General features: G+C 34.1%; 2 protein-coding genes across 6 annotated transcripts; both read right to left on the bottom strand.

Annotated features, from left to right (window-relative positions):
* Positions 1-652: 652 nt before the first annotated feature.
* LOC120122315 (50S ribosomal subunit assembly factor BipA-like) lies at positions 653-2,735 on the bottom strand. Its single transcript, XM_039141463.1, has 6 exons — positions 2,327-2,735; positions 2,152-2,226; positions 1,776-1,926; positions 1,501-1,569; positions 1,204-1,376; positions 653-808 (listed from the first exon to the last, which is right to left on the bottom strand). The coding sequence occupies exons 1-6, from the start codon at positions 2,639-2,641 to the stop codon at positions 653-655; spliced, it is 939 nt and encodes a 312-aa protein (XP_038997394.1). The 5' UTR covers positions 2,642-2,735.
* Positions 2,736-5,157: 2,422 nt separating this feature from the next.
* Positions 5,158-17,074, bottom strand: LOC120122300. Of its 5 annotated transcripts, none has more exons than XM_039141452.1 (21): positions 16,719-17,073; positions 16,586-16,648; positions 16,310-16,482; positions 16,136-16,226; positions 15,979-16,053; positions 15,843-15,902; positions 15,616-15,720; positions 15,174-15,284; positions 14,385-14,426; positions 14,110-14,223; positions 13,843-14,030; positions 13,148-13,434; positions 12,951-13,072; positions 12,751-12,793; positions 12,558-12,649; positions 11,458-11,506; positions 10,933-11,003; positions 10,683-10,802; positions 9,421-9,521; positions 6,585-6,630; positions 5,158-5,539 (listed from the first exon to the last, which is right to left on the bottom strand). In XM_039141452.1, exons 1-21 carry the CDS (start codon positions 16,851-16,853, stop codon positions 5,489-5,491), a joined length of 2,139 nt encoding a protein of 712 aa, XP_038997383.1. In that variant the 5' UTR covers positions 16,854-17,073; the 3' UTR covers positions 5,158-5,488. The 5 variants fall into 5 exon arrangements, with proteins under 5 accessions (XP_038997383.1, XP_038997386.1, XP_038997385.1 ...); XM_039141451.1 differs by lacking the exon at positions 5,158-5,539 and adding an exon at positions 5,906-6,490 and having other exon boundaries at positions 6,523-6,630; positions 16,719-17,074; XM_039141455.1 differs by lacking the exon at positions 9,421-9,521.
* Positions 17,075-17,301: the final 227 nt, after the last annotated feature.

Genomic DNA, 17,301 nt, shown 5'->3' on the forward strand with positions numbered 1-17,301 from the left:
GGATAAATGAAGTCTAATTCTAGAGAGTGATTCTTACAATGCACTAAAGTGGATTTCCAATCCAGAGACATGTCCATATCTTTATGTTCAAGTGGTCAGAGTTATAGCCAAGTTAGTTAGTTCAATGTAACTACTAGGCTTGTTAACAGATATATAAATGTGGAAGCTAATCGTTTAGCTAAATCAGGCATAGGATAGCACAAGGGTTTGTGTTTTGTTTGTATTTGGTGGTTGTCTTTGGGGTTAGTTTAAAGGGGTTTTATGTTGTATTTTATGTTCTGAACTAGTTGTATCTATTGCTATAGTAATAAATCTTTGGGCACTCTTTTCCTCCTTCCTATGATCATTGAGTTTCTAGGAGCTTAATGGTTATGAGGGGTTTTTTAATGAGGCCCTATTTCTATCAAAATAATATAGCAAAGTGATAGAAAAGTATAAAAAAGTGTTGATATAACACAACAATTATTTCTAGTAAATTTTAACATATTACAGAAGTAAAAAATTATTGGCATATTCTAACTATAATGCGCATACCAGAATTCAGGTAGACAATGAGCACTGGGTTGCATCATTAACCACAAAAACATAAATTCAAGAGTTTTATTTAGATGATGATTGTCAAACAATTCCTCTACTTCCAACAAAAGCCAGGCTACATAGAGAGACAAACCTTTCCTTTTTCAATTTTCTCAATTCCAGACCCATTGCTTCGCAAACCATGTATTTTATCACCAACACGAACTATTCCAGATGAGACACGCCCAGTCAAAATTCGCCCAAGATAAAAGTCTTTTTCCATCATGGAAACCTGAAATGGTTATCATGTAATAATAAGTTTACAGCAATGAAAGAAATGAGGAAGGAAAAAAAGGACCCCAGGTACAAATGTAGAACACCCAGGTGGGTGCACAACCCCCCCCAAAAAAAATCTCCTTTTCTCCTATTGAAAACATAGACACATTGTGAAGTGGTCAATCAGTATGAGGTGTTTAAGTCTTATGTAATTAGTGTTAAGGCTTTTAAAGTATGTTGTAAGGGATGGCAGTGTATTATTCTCCTGATTAATAAAAGTAATAGGCACTCTTTTCCCTCTTCCATTGTCCTTCATGTTACTATAGTACTATGGAGGGTAATATGACGGTTTGTAATGAGGTCTAATATTCTATCAAAAAAAAAAATGGTCAATCGGTAACGAATACCAACCAGCATTTGGAAAGGTCCATCAAGGTTTGCTTTTGGTGGAGGAACATGCCTTACAATGGCATCAAGCAACTGTGACATATTCTTTGCACCAGCAGGAGGATCTTTAGTATAAGTTGAAGATGCCCAACCTTCTTTAGCAGAAGCATAGAGGACTGGAAAGTCAAGCTGTTCCTCTGAAATGAAAATATGAGAAAATTTATTAATATTATACAATTATCCAGGTTAGGAATAGGGCCAAATGCAACAAATCTGAAACAGGTTAATCATAGAACTTTTAATATTTCTACATTGTTTCACCTGTAGCACCGAGATTTGCAAAAAGATCGAATACTAGACTATCAACTTCATTGCATCTCTCCTCTGATACTGCATCATTAACAAAATGACGTAAGGTCTAAAGATTCTTCCATTTGCATAACAAAAAAGAAGAAAGAAAAGGGGATAAAAATATCAAGCTAGTAAGTAATTCCACAACAACAGGTAAACATTCTTACAAAAATAAAGAATCATGAAATAACATTTCAGTTTCAGTAAATTGAAAGATGAAGCAAAAATAACAATTAATTTTATACCAGAAGGTCGATCTACTTTGTTCAATAGAAGAAGAGGGCGCAGCCCATACTTCAAGGCTTTGGCAAGAACAAATTTTGTTTGTGCAAGTGGCCCCTCACCAGCATCAACAACTAATACTGCTCCTTCAACCATGCCAACAACACGTTCAACCTGAAGATTCAGCAAGCAAAACCCAGTAAGTTGCATGCTTTAAGTATCAAAAGAGTGCAAATTATGCCCACTATTTGCATTTTCAATCAAAACTGTGTTGCCTTCCGGTAAATCACCATTGAATGATAATATAAAGAACAGAAAAAACTGCTTGTCTAGGTTATTAGTATAACAACGAATCAAATTACAAACTTTTTGTACCTAAATATGTAACTTGCAGCTTACCTCACCACCAAAATCAGCATGTCCAGGTGTATCAACCATGTTTAACTCGTTTTCTTTCCATGAAATACTAGTGACCTGCAATTGTTCAACTCTATCATTGAATGAACCAAAAAAAAATGCTACTCAACGTTAGCTGCATTTGGAATTATGTAAAGAGTACGAAGAAGAGATAGACCTTGGACGCAATGGTAATACCACGCTCACGCTCGAGGCTGATGGAGTCCATGGCTCGCTCGTGGGGGATGTCTGCTCCACACTGCCTCAGGAATCGGTCCATGAGCGTGGTTTTCCCGTGGTCGACGTGTGCAATCACTGCCACGTTCCGAAGTCTACCAGGATCCAAATATGCACTCGGGTCTGTTGAGGCGGCGGCGGCGGCAGGGCCGGAGGAGAAGCGGCGGTAGAGGCGGGGGAGTGGGGCCAAGTGAGAGGAAAGGGATTTCCTAGAGGTTGAGGACAAGAGAGAACGAAGGAGAATAGGACCTTCCATTTTCTGATCCCAGCTTCCTCCGTCCAAAAACCAAGGGTTTTTCTTGGGTTTTGGGGGTTTAAGCTCCGCAGCTTGGAGCTTATTGGGATCTTTAACTTCGACGGTAGCGAAGCAAAGGGTAAGATGGTTTCGCCTTGTAGGCCAATCGTTTCTCTTTATAATATAGTTTTTTTTTCAATTAGGTACCTAATTTTTTAATATAATTAGTTATTTTAGTTTTGGTTTTTATTCAAATTGATACTTATTATTTATAAAAAAAAATAGAACTATAAATAAATCAGGTTTGAACGGAAAGTTTGTATTCATATTTGTTTGTTATTATTAATTTTGTTTGTGTTTGATTCATATTCGTTCGTATATTTGAATTTGAATTTTATGTTTGTGTTTTTTAATGTTTTGTTTGTGTTTAATTTTAAAGTTGTGTTTGTGTGTTCAAAATTGTGTATATTTGTATTTTGTTTGTTTAGTGACCACATAAATGTTCGTTTAACATGTTTGCAGATACTAATCAATCATGATTAAATATTAAATGAATATGTTTGTCAATATATTCATGAAAATATAATTAAATATTTCTACGAACAATTATAGAAATATTTTTTGAATCATAAAGAAAAGGGTTGTAAATAAACATTTTTATTATTATTTTTTGATATAAAGTTGTACGACCCTAAAATTTTCTTTGAAGACTAAATCGATAAATTTGATTATCTTGAGGACTAGTTGAGTAAATGTTCATGAGTTATTGAATTAAATTAGATTTTTGAATAAAGGGGTTAATTCTTAGAAATTGAGTGTATGGAAGATTTAGGATTAAATTGAAAGAAAAGAATTATGCATGAAAAAAAAAATTGGATTCTTTACTAATATTTTACTAAAAAAATTATAAAAGCTTGTCTAAGCAACCTATATTAGTCATTAGAATTTGATGAAGATTTCCATCTTTATTATAGAACATTGGGTCTATTGATTTTGAGTGAATTATTTTAATTGAAAAATGAAAAAAGAAAGATGAAAGAGAGTACAAATCACTCATAAAAGAACCGATGAAGCAAAACAAATAAAAATTGATATTCTTAATCATAATTATAAAAATTTCAAGATGAAATCGCATGAATATGTCAAGACCATGACATATAGATTCTTTGTAATCGTCAATGGTCTTAAATATTATAGAGAATTCATCCTTGTTGGAAAAGCAATGGATGAAGATGGTTTATTGTCTATTAAGTCTTGGTAATAAAATAGTACAATAATCATCGAAGCAAAAACCCTAAAGTCTCTCACTCTTGATGAGTTTATTGGTTCCTTCCTCACTCATGAATTGATAGTAAAAGATGATGAACAAGAAGAAAATAAAGAAGATAAAAGGCAAGTTGGTGTTGCTTTAAGAACCTTTACACGAAAAGAAAATAATTCAAGTGAATAAGAGGAAAAAGAGGATGACTCGAGAAGCTCGCAATAAAAATAATGAACTAAAAATTTAGATTTTTAAATTGAATTATTAATAATATTAATATTTATATGTTATTCTTTTTTAAAATATAATATATGATTTTTATGTACTAAAAGATCAAGTTTGAGTTTAATTGTTAAATCTACGAATTTTTCAAGTTCTAATTTTTTTGTCAAACTTCAATTTTTTATTTCGAGTTCAACTTGAAAATTTTAAGCTCACAATCTTTTGAATCAAGTCCAACTTTAATTATTTATTTCGAGTCTGAGTCCAACTTTATAATTTTAAACTCATGGATTTTTCAATTGAATCAAATTCAGTTTTATATTTTTCGAGTCAAAACAAACTCAAAATCACTTGAGCTTGATTCGACTCATTTACAACTCTAACCTCAACGGCCACCAACTCATAAAGACTAGATTAATAATGTTTTTGAAATGCATTAAAAGATACTTTTGAATTATATAATTTAAAATTGAAGCATTTAATATTACAATAAAAATTACTTTAAAAAAGTTAATCTTAACATGATATTATAAATTAAAAATATACATCTAAATTTTTAGTAGTAGAATCCATCAATCTTAGTAGTAAAATGGAGATATAAGAGTGATTGAACTTTTATAAATATCATTTAAAGTTTATTTTAAAAATTAATATAACGAGACCTAGAATTTTCAAACTCAAATAATTTACTAACCATATAATCATGTCTTAATAAAAATTATAATTTATATATTATGACCATACCCTCAAATGAAAGATAAAACTGATAGCTTGAAATTTTCGAACACAAAAAATTGAACTTCTTAATAAAAATTATAATTTATAAATTATGAACATACCCTCAAATAAAAGTTAAAACTGATAGCTTAAACTCTTCAAACACAAAAAATTGAACTTTTAGTTTGTGTTTGGATTAAAAAAGAAATATATTTTTCTACATTGATTTTTAGCCCCAAAAGGAAGCAACAAAACGCCAACATATCGTGAATTTCAGTTGATTTCATGACAAACTGCAAATTTGACCCAAGTCACCTGTTCTCTGAGGACGAATGAGAAAGAAATCCCTCACGGCGTTTGTCACAAAAATGACCCAACCATTCCTGTAAATACAATGACCTCTAACGGGTCGGAAAGTAGTACAAACAGAATCCCTGTCACCGTCTTGTGATTAAGCGAGCTAAGACAGCAACGAGACCGAATTTTTCGATACAAAATGCAATTACAACTCAACATTGCTGCCTGTAAAGAATATTAGACCACCAAAGCTAACTACCCAACAAGTTAACTAGTTAAAAGCAAGAGGGGCATTTCTCAAATATATATTCTACACGATCTCAATAGCAAGGTTTCTAACTCAGCTGCACAGTGAATGAACCATGTATACCTTATTTGTTAAAGAATAAACCTCTCTTCTTCCCTTTTCTTCTCTCACCAGCCTGCAAAAGCTAATAAGAGAAATTTCAGCCAACAAAACCTATCAAAACACTATCTTTATATTCTTTTGAAAGCTAGCAAACATGCAAGGGAGCCCACAACTCGACCTTCAACCACAACCGAATTTATGACCCAAGTGCAAAAAACATAAGGAAAAAACACCCATTCCTATTGATTTTGTGTAACATGGAGTGAAACTCTCAAGATTATACATGCCCAAATCTTGGATTGTAATAATGCAGCGAATGTAAAGATGTTGACGAAGTAAACTTGGTTAGATGCATGCATGACAAAACCATACTAAGATTGCAAAATTGATTCCCTTCATTTTGAAAAAAGTTACATTAATGCACCGATAAATAAAATAAGATGTTTTTTGGTCTGAGCTCCATATGACTACTTTCGGAGCTAAAACCAATGATAGAAGCTATTACCGGTCAAAATTGAGCCAAAAATTAAGGAGAAAGAAAAAGGGGAAGTATCGTCCTTCCACAGGGAAACAGAAAAACAATAATACATGATTGAAACCTGTGCATTTTTTACAGGAACGGACTTTAGATGCTTTCAATCTTCAATTTAAGAAAAGAATAACGGTCAACCAGTCCAGAATGAAAAAGTATGTAACCAAGGTAATAGCCACAAAAATTAGATAAAGGACAAAGCACTTTTCAAGAACATATGTATGAAAGCAAAGCAGAAGTTAAGAAATTCTATGTTAATTTTTTTATAAAAAAAAAATAGGAAAATCATCCTTGGATCACCAAGAACCTGTCGGTATCAATATGACTCTTTCTGATGATGTGAAATAGATATCAGAAGCTTTTATTTAAAAATTGAAGTATCAAACTATAATTCAGTAACAAAAAGAAAAGGATTTTCACACTTGAAGGTCTAAAAGTAGATTCACAGATCCAGCATGCCAAAAAACAAATAGTTTGAAGCTACTAATCAGGATTGAGTTTCTATAATAGGTGTGTGCATGTGGCATAACAAAGTCACACCCCTCAGCGTGTAAAGAAAAGAAGTATAGAAAGTGGAGACCAATACCCGTATGATAAATAATCTCAAGGTGAGAACAATTGTATCTCTTGAGCTGCACATATGAAATGCAGATATAAATTAGTTTTATACAGTATAACTTGTCTTAAATCTATAGATGAAAACAATCTTGAAAATTAAAATAAGATGGACACCAAGTTGGCATACACCAATTTCAAAATTTGGCATTGTATATTATATTAGAACTGAAGCTCAGTCATCCGAAACAATGTCCAGAATCGCATAAAACACTTTTGTAGATTTTTATTCTTGACAGTGACAACAGATATACATACAGTACTTTTGGACATATAACCCTCTCCTTAATCTTTAAATAAAATATGAAGAGGTATGCAGAAGCAGGTTTCCAAGGGCCTTTCAAAGGTTTGCCAAAGCTTGCTCTTGGTCCAAGGATTTAATTAGGCACATTTATAAAATGTAATGTAGTTAAGAGCTTCACTAGTTGGTAGGGCTGAGCAACGAAACCAAGAAAACCGAAAAACCGACATTACCCGAGTAAAACGGTTCGGTTCGGTTTCGGGTTGATTTAAAGAATCATTGTAGTTGGTAGTGCACAAATAAGTCCTATCTATAGATAATCTATCTTTACAATGGAAATTAGGCACATTCTGAAAGCCTCCAAGATAACCTATTCAGTGCTGTCCTACCAATATTAACTTCAAATTTCCAGACCATGATCTCCATTTAAATTTCATTTTCTTCCACTATGATCTTACTCCAAGGATTTAATTAGGCACATTTATAAAATGTAAAGTAGTTAAGAGCTTCACTAGTTGGTAGGGCTGAGCAACGAAACCAAGAAAACCGAAAAACCGACATTACCCGAGTAAAACGGTTCGGTTCGGTTTCGGGTTGATTTAAAGAATCATTGTAGTTGGTAGTGCACAAATAAGTCCTATCTATAGATAATCTATCTTTACAATGGAAATTAGGCACATTCTGAAAGCCTCCAAGATAACCTATTCAGTGCTGTCCTACCAATATTAACTTCAAATTTCCAGACCATGATCTCCATTTAAATTTCATTTTCTTCCACTATGATCTTACTCCAAGGATTTAATTAGGCACATTTATAAAATGTAAAGTAGTTAAGAGCTTCACTAGTTGGTAGGGCTGAGCAACGAAACCAAGAAAACCGAAAAACCGACATTACCCGAGTAAAACGGTTCGGTTCAGTTTCGGGTTGATTTAAAGAATCATTGTAGTTGGTAGTGCACAAATAAGTCCTATCTATAGATAATCTATCTTTACAATGGAAATTAGGCACATTCTGAAAGCCTCCAAGATAACCTATTCAGTGCTGTCCTACCAATATTAACTTCAAATTTCCAGACCATGATCTCCATTTAAATTTCATTTTCTTCCACTATGATCTTACTCCTCTACCCCTTTAACTCTCTCCTCATCTATTCATTTTTTTTATAGGAATGTGAGGTCTCATTAAAAACCCTCTCCTCATCTATTCATATTAACTCAACTACATATGAGCAGCAGACTGCCAAAGATTAGTCCACTATAGCTACTTAATAAAGCCAATTCCATAATCAATTTAGTAGAATTTTTTATTTTATTTTATAATTAGGTATAAATGACAGATCTTACCTGTGAAACAATTAACATAATGATGACACGTGGAGATAAATTTAATAAGTAATCAACTGCAGTGATTATTTGGTATCATTCAGTTCAGAAGGAAAAGGTCGAGGGTTATACTCGGTGAACTTGGAATGCAAAATACCAAAGAGAAAAATGGTAAACAGGAGTAGCTTAAATAGGGGATTTGAATTTGCATGCATGCACACAAACGGACACAAAAGAGAAAAGTGATGCCAGAAGAGAATCAGAGAACCTTCCAGAACTGGGTAATAACACACATTTTCAGTTCATATTTCAAAGCAGCTGAGGATGATAGAGTCAGACATGGGATCAGTTCACTTGAAATTGATCCTATCAGTGCCATTTGAGCCTTTATTGATAGTGTATATCAAAGTTTACCCTAATGTATCAGTCAATTGTTATGAACCTCGAGAAATAGAGAAGTTGAGATCGAAGAAAATGAGAGGATTTAGGAGAGAAGAATAGAGAATACAGAAGGATTTCTTCATTCATTCATCAGATAAGATTTCTCTCATTCAGCACATAGTTTTATATAATTACAATGTACTATGGCTAATAGATTCTCGACAGATGTACATTCTATAATTAATTGTAACAACTTCATTCTCCTGTTACAAATAAGGCAGACATCTCTGGTGGGCTCCCCACAGGATTCACCGTTGGGGCTTGCTCTCTTTTTCTCCAGAGTCCATCTGTGCCTTACGTGATTCTAATCCCGTGTTAATCCTTTCTGCCCCAATTTCTAAAATCAAAATCCCTAATTCATCTTTTCTCTTTTTCAAAATCCCTAACCATTTCTTTGATTTTTCCAATTCCTTCGCTTCACTTATGAACCCTTCGTTTTGTTCTTCTCCTTCATTCGTGACATCAATATACAAATATTTCCAGATTTATTGAAGTTGTTAGTCTCTGATGCAAATCTCCAACATAAAGTGAAAATATCAAAGGTACAATGAGAAATTGAGGCGCATTGGGCTTTGGGTTGCAAAAGGGTGGTAATCCCCTCCACCCCAAAAGCCAGTGCATAAAGACTCAGGATAAAACATCAAGTCCTAAACATCAAGGTGTCCCCTATGAAAGTTTTTTCCTGCTTTTACTAGAATAGTGTTTATTTTGTTAACTTTCCAGACGTTATTCTCAAATGTACTATGCTTATGGATGCGTAATCGACAAATTTTTATTTATCCACGAGAAACTTTTAACTTACCAGCTAAAATCTTGTGAGCTGCTATCTGCTCGTAACACACGCTGGACACCATTCGATCCAATAATCATAAACTCCAAAGGCTCTTCAAATGTAATTTTAATCTAGAGAAATAATAAATACACAAAATAGATACCAACATAAATAAAGAAGAATGAAAATATGCGAGCACTAGCCGTCTAATGCCTCAGGAGAAATAATATATCAAATGCAGTCAAAATAGGAACTATATTAAATTATTTCCATCAGAAATCAATACATGGGCACAAATATATTTAGACATTTCGATACTGCATGAAAGCATTACTGTAATTAAAGGACAAGACAGATAGTATGATGTTATACTTCATAAATATAATATTAATTATAATACAGATAGTATGAATAACCCTGGATCCCCATCATTATAAAAGTAAGATCTGTTGTGAGATCTGATTTCCTGAAATGATACAACTTTACAGTGCTAGATCCATTTATTGCAAACATCTTAAAAACATGTTTAACTCAGGTTAGCTCTCCTCTCAAAATGTAATTAAGAAGAGAAACCAGGGAAAGCCAGCACTTTTCTTTGGTTCATAAAGTGAACAAAGGAGAACATTGTAAAATGAGGTATTTAGTCTATGCTTATCTGCATTATACAACCTTACTTAAATGTTATTGCACATAGTGGTTAGAGAAACTTCTCACCAAAGTGGAAAGCCTTTGAAAGTTCCCTGATCATGAACTTTGCTTGTCCGAATTGATTGGAGTGATAATAGGAATAAAAGGACTATAGAGCATAAGCCTTGTGCAGAAACAGAGCATCTAGATGTAAAGCTTAGTGTTATAAAGGGGTTTTTCGTCTTCTCGTTTCATCAATCAATCTCTATTTTTCTCAAGAACCACAATCAATTTAGATCTGAAAATTGCTTGAGCAACTCCTCACCAAAGAGGAAATCTCTGAAAGTTCCCTGATCATGAACTTTTCTTGTCCAAATTGACTGGAGTGAATGTGATCACAAGAAGAAAATGAGCAGAGCACAAGTCTTGTGCAGAAACAGAGCATCTAGATGTAAAACTTAATATTACGAAGGCTAGCTATTAAATAAAGAAACAAGTGTGAAGCTTTAGGGGGTTTTGTCTTTTCATTTCACCAATCAATATCCCTATTTTTCTCAAGGACCACAATCAATTTAGATCTAAAAATTGATATCAATCTTAACGTCCTAGCTGTCTTATATCACTCTTACAAGATTTCAAAAGAATAATCAAGTTATTAGCCATACCTGAGTGGTTGGGTAAAACTTTTCGGTAACCACAGGACCATTGAGTCCACTACACTTGATACTGTAACCATCTCTTTTGATAGTCAATGTAGCCAGTTCCCATATATCAAGATATCCTGTCTATAACATAAAAAAACTTCAGAGTTATGACATTGTGATTAAATAAAATTAATAAGCACTAGAAAACTAAATGGAAGCATTTTCACCCAATAGGGCAATATAAACAACTATACAAGTGCGGAAGTCATACCGCATATGAAACTTTATATGAAGCTTGACCACTATGAAGAGTCTTCTCTATGTGGGCTTGCATCTCCGGATCTGTTAAAAGTAAAGGGAAAATGGGGTGAGAAAAGCAGTTAACAAGGGATTGGACAGAGATTCTAACTATCTGGTAAATATAATGGGGATACAGGTAGAGACCCCTCTGTCATTAATTTCCAACACACCCATTATCACCATTTTTTTCTGTGAGACTCTGTTATCAATATGGATAGTCATGTACCCCATAGAAAGATTGGACAAAAAGAGTAATGGAGGGATAGCAAACTATGGATATTGTTATAAACCAACCATCCATCTGACAAAAGAGTCGACAAATATCTTTGTTTATTTAGCACTCTTCACATTCAAAGCACATAACCCAAGAACAATAATTGTTGATACAATCAGCTAGAGGTTTACTAAGTTTTTTCTCTGATTTCAGAAAAACTCATTTACATTCATTACAAATAAAAAGGAATGCTACATAAACATAAAGTATAAATACACTTACCACATGTGATCTTCTTGTGATCATTGGCAAAGACCTTCACCAGCTCTCCCTGAATTGAAACATAAAACAAGTTATTCAAATTGGCAACAATAAGCAGATAGTCTCCCTAGTGCAAAGCAAGTGGTGCCTTGAGCATATTCGAAAACTGCTGAGTACAGTATTACCCAAAAAAGTAATTGCAAAGTTTACAGCAGATAATCATCATATTCATCTTTAGGACACCAATTACTCTCCAACAGTTGGCACCTCCTGATATTGTACGAGCATGGGGAACTTGAAGATTTAGACCAAGATAAATGGTGGGCTAAGAAGTCCTATGAGGCGAGGAATAAAAGAAAGCACATATTTGACGGTTGCCTTTTAGGGACAGACAGGAAGTCAAAGCACCAAAAATAGAAAGAGAACAAATATGTTTTATCTTATTAATATTCTTGATTAGAAAAAATATTTTAGCAAGTATCGTATTGAATATAAGTCCTTAATTTTAGTTTCTTTAATTATAGTTTCTTATTCTACTAGTTAATTTTAGTTTCTTGTAATAAAAGAATAAAACCCCATTTCCTAGTACAAAAATAAGACAAATTATTCCAAATTACAGAGGTCTGAGACTCTCTACCTAAAGAGTCTAAGGTTAGGAGCTCCTTCCAATGACTTTTAAGGTTGGGAGCTCCCTACAACGAGTTCTATATATTTTTAATCATAGGGTTTTCCCAAGACAGGAAATTGGAACAAGATTAAAGCTTTATCAATGGAAGCAAGTTTTCCCCTGAATAGCCGGGTGACCTCAATCCATAACTTGTGACCTTAACAACATGCAAATCTGCAAAGATTTCTTGCAAGATAGACACAAAGTGATTATACGACCAAGTCTCAATTCGCAAAATACATGCCTTCAATTGCCATTGTAATATGCTCACTCTTTCCATTTGAAGGTTCATGTTTGAAATGCAAACATGTTTGTCTACTGTTAAATAGTACAACATGAAACATTTTTTCTTTCCCATTCATAGACAAAGTAAAAAAAAAAAAGCAAAGGACAATAAATTACATGTGAACGCACAAGCTTCCAAATATGGGAAATTGCATGGTAAAGTCAATACCTTGCGTTTCCTGTTATCTAAAGGCTGAACTTCAATAGCAAGGTATGTATCAACATCATCAGCAGTAACAGGATAGTTTGGTTGCTTTGCTCCTGTTATTCAGAACCCTTTTAGAAACATAATCAATAAATAATGGGATTACATTTTAAAGAGAAGTTAGAGAACCTCAAGAAGATGAAAGACAAGAAACTACCTTCAATGTAATTAACAGATCCATCTTCCATATGGCGCGCCCACTGTCATTGCAAGCACATTACAGCATTTAATATACATATTTTCAAATCAAGAGAAATGCTAACTAATACAACGCATCTTCAAACAGATCCAAGAAATAACAATACCCAAAATCCTAAATGTTAAAAATAGAGGGGAGAAAAAATCCTGAAAAAGAACCTCGAAATTACAGCTGGTTGTTCCATTAATAGAATATCCGCACGCCTGAAGTTCCCTTCCTGGATAAGCTTCGCCTGAAATTTGGAGACTTTCTATAGCTGGAAGTGGATCATCTTCTGCAGCTGCACAATGCAATACACAATATATGGCAGCCCATCTTAATGCTTACAGTCAATAATGGACACGTAACAGCTTACCCTCAGAAAAAGAAGATGAAGGCTCTTCAAGAACTGGTGGCGGAAAAGGAGGATAAGAGGAACTGGGGTCATCATGTGCAGTATAAGGTGAGTTTCCTGAACCCCAATTGGAGGGAGGTTCTCTTTCAATTTGAGGTCCCTCAGTATCAGGATAATCCATCTCACTATTGCTGACAGGGTCACGAAATTTAACTTGTTTATTAATAGTCTCTTCACCATATCGCATGGTATTTGTGTCACCCTGAGCTCCTTCTAGCTGCATCGGTACCTCAATAGCAGTAGAAGTCCTGGCAACCATTTAAAATAAAACTTTTGTTTTTAGTTTAACACACATGAATGTTGTCATGCCTTGCCAAACAAAAACACTCGGCATCTGTCCTTATTAGGAATTTATGTGTATTTCTTAAAACAAAATAGACGAGATTATAAGTGAAATTTTTGCCACTCGAAAAAACTATCCATATAGACTATCAACTACAGTATCCTCATTGGACTATTTTTGCAAAATGCAGATGCAGTATAATGTCACAACAAAAGGTTCATATGGGCTCATCCTGAAAATCTAGCTTTTGAAATGTTTTATGCATACAAGGCACCAAAAGGAATTCAATGAAAACAGAACCCACCAACAAATGCAGATGGTTGTAATTTGTACATTCAGTTCACAATAGCACTCTCCATTTGACCAGGCTCACCTGCTTGCTATGTGTGAATACCTCCCCAAATCATCAGGTTCCAAATTTGTCGAAGCAACACCACCACCCAAGCCACCATGGTGCTGACCAGGAAGATCCCAATTTGAGTCTGTTTGAGCATCAGAGATTATCTCTGTCTTTCCTTGGGAATAAACCGGCCTCGGCACCAATTCAAGACCATTTTTGCTCTGTGAGAATGTATAAGAATAAGATAAGAATACCATACTGGTATAAAATTACAGGTAAAAAAAAACATTATAAGCATACTGAAGCTGTCAGTGTTGCACCAAGGGAATGAGATGGAGATTGGGGGGCAAAATTGGAATGATTGACATCCGACCGCCAAGGTGCCAATTGATACTGTGATTCTTTTAGCTTTGACTGAGGCCAGGAAAAGAAAACATAAACAGAATTAAGTATTTACAAGATCAACATGATGCTTAAAATCTCAAACCATCATAATTAGCACAGGCTAACTCCATCAGAACTGGAAAAGAAAAATGCCTCCAGTTATTATAAACAACTTGTTCCACGTAAAATACCTCAGTGATAAGAAGCTTCTCTTGCAGATGTTTAAATAGAACCTGCACGAATCCAGTAGAAACTTTATACCTCTGATTTAAATAGAAGCAGATATGTTTCGACTCATTCAAAACAATTCTTCACTTTGAGATTTTTTGTTCTTGTCTAATATATGTGTTCTTCTACATAAACTCTCTTCAGATATATCTAGGATAAAAGTGGATAGATACGGATACATTATATACCGTGCTACAAGTAACGAACACACACACAAAAGGCAGTTCCAAAAAGGAGAGATAAAAAGAATGTAGGCAAACAAAAATGATATCCTGTTTGTCTCATGATTACAATGGAAATGAAATTCATAAGACATGCATGTTTTTAAATTTAACATTTTAAGAGTCCTACCTATTTTTTTTCTATTTTATCATATTCATCAGAAATTAGCCTAACCACTGCCAATATGACTCAATCAAATTACATGCATCATATTCAAAAAATTAATAGAACAGAGGTATCAAACCAAAAACTACTGAATTAGTTATTTAGATAGATAAGATGCTCATATCAATTATGATAATTTTCAATATCTGGCAAGGAATATCTACACCCATAAATAGCATTGAAGTATCTAACTTGCACTATGAAATTATTGTTGATAGGATTGAACGGTATACTTTCATAGTTTCATTTGAGTTATGGGGAAAAAATCATATCAATATAGACACATAATACAGACAACATCCTGATTTTCTTGCAACTTGATAAAGGGTTTGCATAAAAAACAGATACAGAATTTAGAAACTGACCTTGACGTTGCTTACAATAGATTGAGCATCAGGAACTGGTGGCTGCAGGGAATACTCTGTCAATAGAGGAAGCAAAGATGACACAAAAGTTGTTCTTTCTTGCTGTGCAGCCTGAAAAAAAGGATGAGATATAGAACACTGAAATGTACATCTTTAATAACAACTATGACTGTAATTATCATAACCATATAAAATATTACAATATATTGCAAGCATGCATAAATTCATCATCACAACAAAAGTTCTTTGTTACATGAATTGGAGTGAGGAAAGAAAAAATGAGTTCACAGCTGAAATAGTTTGAGCATTAAGTTTAACACCCAAACAGAATCCAGGAACATTCCAACCTACAGAAATTGAGGGGAAAATAGCAATGTGAAAAGGAAAAGAAAACATTAGCCCTGAAGGTGAAAATTAAATAACATTAAGAAATGAAAAATACCTGTAATTGATATGTTAGACGAATATTTTCCTCAATTATGTCTTGCCTATAAGAGAGAGCTTTTGAGGCAGCATCAACAAGGTCCTGTTGTTGCTGATCAAAGGCCTGGTGACAGAAACTCAAAAAATTGTATTAATCATATTTAGTTCATGAACAAGGAGCTGAACAAAGAAGAATAAAAACAGAGCCATTGTGCAAATGGAAGGAAACACTAGGCTAGTGCCTACCAGACGCATATAGGCAATGCGCTTTTCAAGAACATATTTTTCATTGCGAATTTGTGCTACCTGCAAGTGTAACCATGAATAATTATAAATCCAGAATTAACATGAATAAAGGGGGGGGGGAGAAGCAAGACACAACCTTGACAGAAAATTCAGCAAGTTGTTTACGCAACAAAATCTCTTCTTCATGTTCCCAGGCTTTGACAGAAGCATCCTGGAGAAAAATAGAAGCTAGCAGTCCATAAAAAATCTAAAAGAAAAATCCAACGGCATAGTACAAAAAGGCATGAAGGAACCTGTTTCCAAATGGAATTGGAATTATTTAGTTGAGCCATTGGCATGAGACCCTGTGACAATCGTGAACTGCATTCTCCTTTTAACTGATACCTACCATTTAAAAACAAATGAATAAGAAAAATTCCATGGTTGATGTTCATGCAACGTAAGGAGTAATGCAATATAAGAAGAACCTAGTTTGTGAAAAAGAGGTAGCCGTGGAGGGCGAGGAGAGTCCAGAAAGAGCTGGACCCCTGTTATTATCAGAAGCAGCAGCAGCAGAAGAAAATGCATTCAAAGTGCCATTTAGGATGGTATCGGTAGCTTCGTTTGCAGAAACATTTTGATTGCTAACACTTTCCCCTTTCTGCTTTCCATGAAATACATGTAAAATCGAGCATGAATAAAGCATAACGAAAATATAGAACTTCACTAATAACTAAAATGAAAAAAAAACTTAATTTTCCTACAATTTCTTTGAGCTGCTCTAGTTTCTTCTGGAGTTCAGACCTCAATCGACTGTTCTCTTCCGCCTGAGAATAGATGCAAAAAAATAAATATTTTTCTTTTATCATTACAACTAAAGAAGAAGAAGAAGAAAACCTGTTGCTTAATGGTGGCTTCGGCGACCTCAACAGCTTTCATGACCTGGAACAAGCTATCGTCGTTGTTATTATTGTTGTTGAAGGCCAACCCCGATAGGTTCTCAGCTAATTTCCCATCGTGACCGTTCTCCATGCCCCTACCTTACAACCCACCCCTGTTTAAACGATTCTTAATAATCAAAATCGCAAAAGCCAATCTCGATGATGCCGATGGCGATGGATGCAAACATTTTATCCCCAAAAAGACCCTAACCTAATAATCTGAAAATTTTAAAAATATATATATGAAATGGGGAAAAAACAATGAAATGAGTAGAAGTGGAAGTGGGGAACGGGGAGAAAGGAAGGACAAAGTGTGCGTGTTTACTAAGACATTACAAACAGGCGAACTATAGATTCATTGGCAATAATTTCCCATTATTATTACAAAATTAAAATCATTATTTTTTGTTAAATTATGTTTTACCCGTTTACTATGTATAAATTATAAAGATTCAATCAATTTCGATCTAAATACCTTTCAATTTTACAAATTTCAATTTTGATCGAAATATTGTAGTTTGAAAATTGATTTGAAATGA

This window comes from Hibiscus syriacus, unplaced genomic scaffold, assembly GCF_006381635.1.
Source record: "Hibiscus syriacus cultivar Baekdansim isolate YM2019G1 unplaced genomic scaffold, ASM638163v2 tig00110386_pilon, whole genome shotgun sequence".
Classification (NCBI taxonomy): Eukaryota; Viridiplantae; Streptophyta; class Magnoliopsida; order Malvales; family Malvaceae; genus Hibiscus; species Hibiscus syriacus.

Bases quoted from the DNA above. Each gene is read 5' to 3' on its own strand.
- LOC120122300 (XM_039141451.1), bottom strand. From the start codon at position 16,853: ATGGAGAACGGTCACGATGGGAAATTAGCTGAGAACCTATCGGGGTTG. The intron at 16,649-16,718 runs GTTTTCTTCTTC...ATCTATTCTCAG, and splicing joins AAGCCACCATTAAGCAACAG to GCGGAAGAGAACAGTCGATT. The intron at 14,224-14,384 runs GTATTTTACGTG...TCCTGGCCTCAG, and splicing joins AGAAGCTTCTTATCACTGAG to TCAAAGCTAAAAGAATCACA.
- LOC120122315 (XM_039141463.1), bottom strand. From the start codon at position 2,641: ATGGAAGGTCCTATTCTCCTTCGTTCTCTCTTGTCCTCAACCTCTAGG. The intron at 2,227-2,326 runs GTCTATCTCTTC...GAACAATTGCAG, and splicing joins GTATTACCATTGCGTCCAAG to GTCACTAGTATTTCATGGAA. The intron at 809-1,203 runs GTTGGTATTCGT...TAACCATTTCAG, and splicing joins ATGGACCTTTCCAAATGCTG to GTTTCCATGATGGAAAAAGA.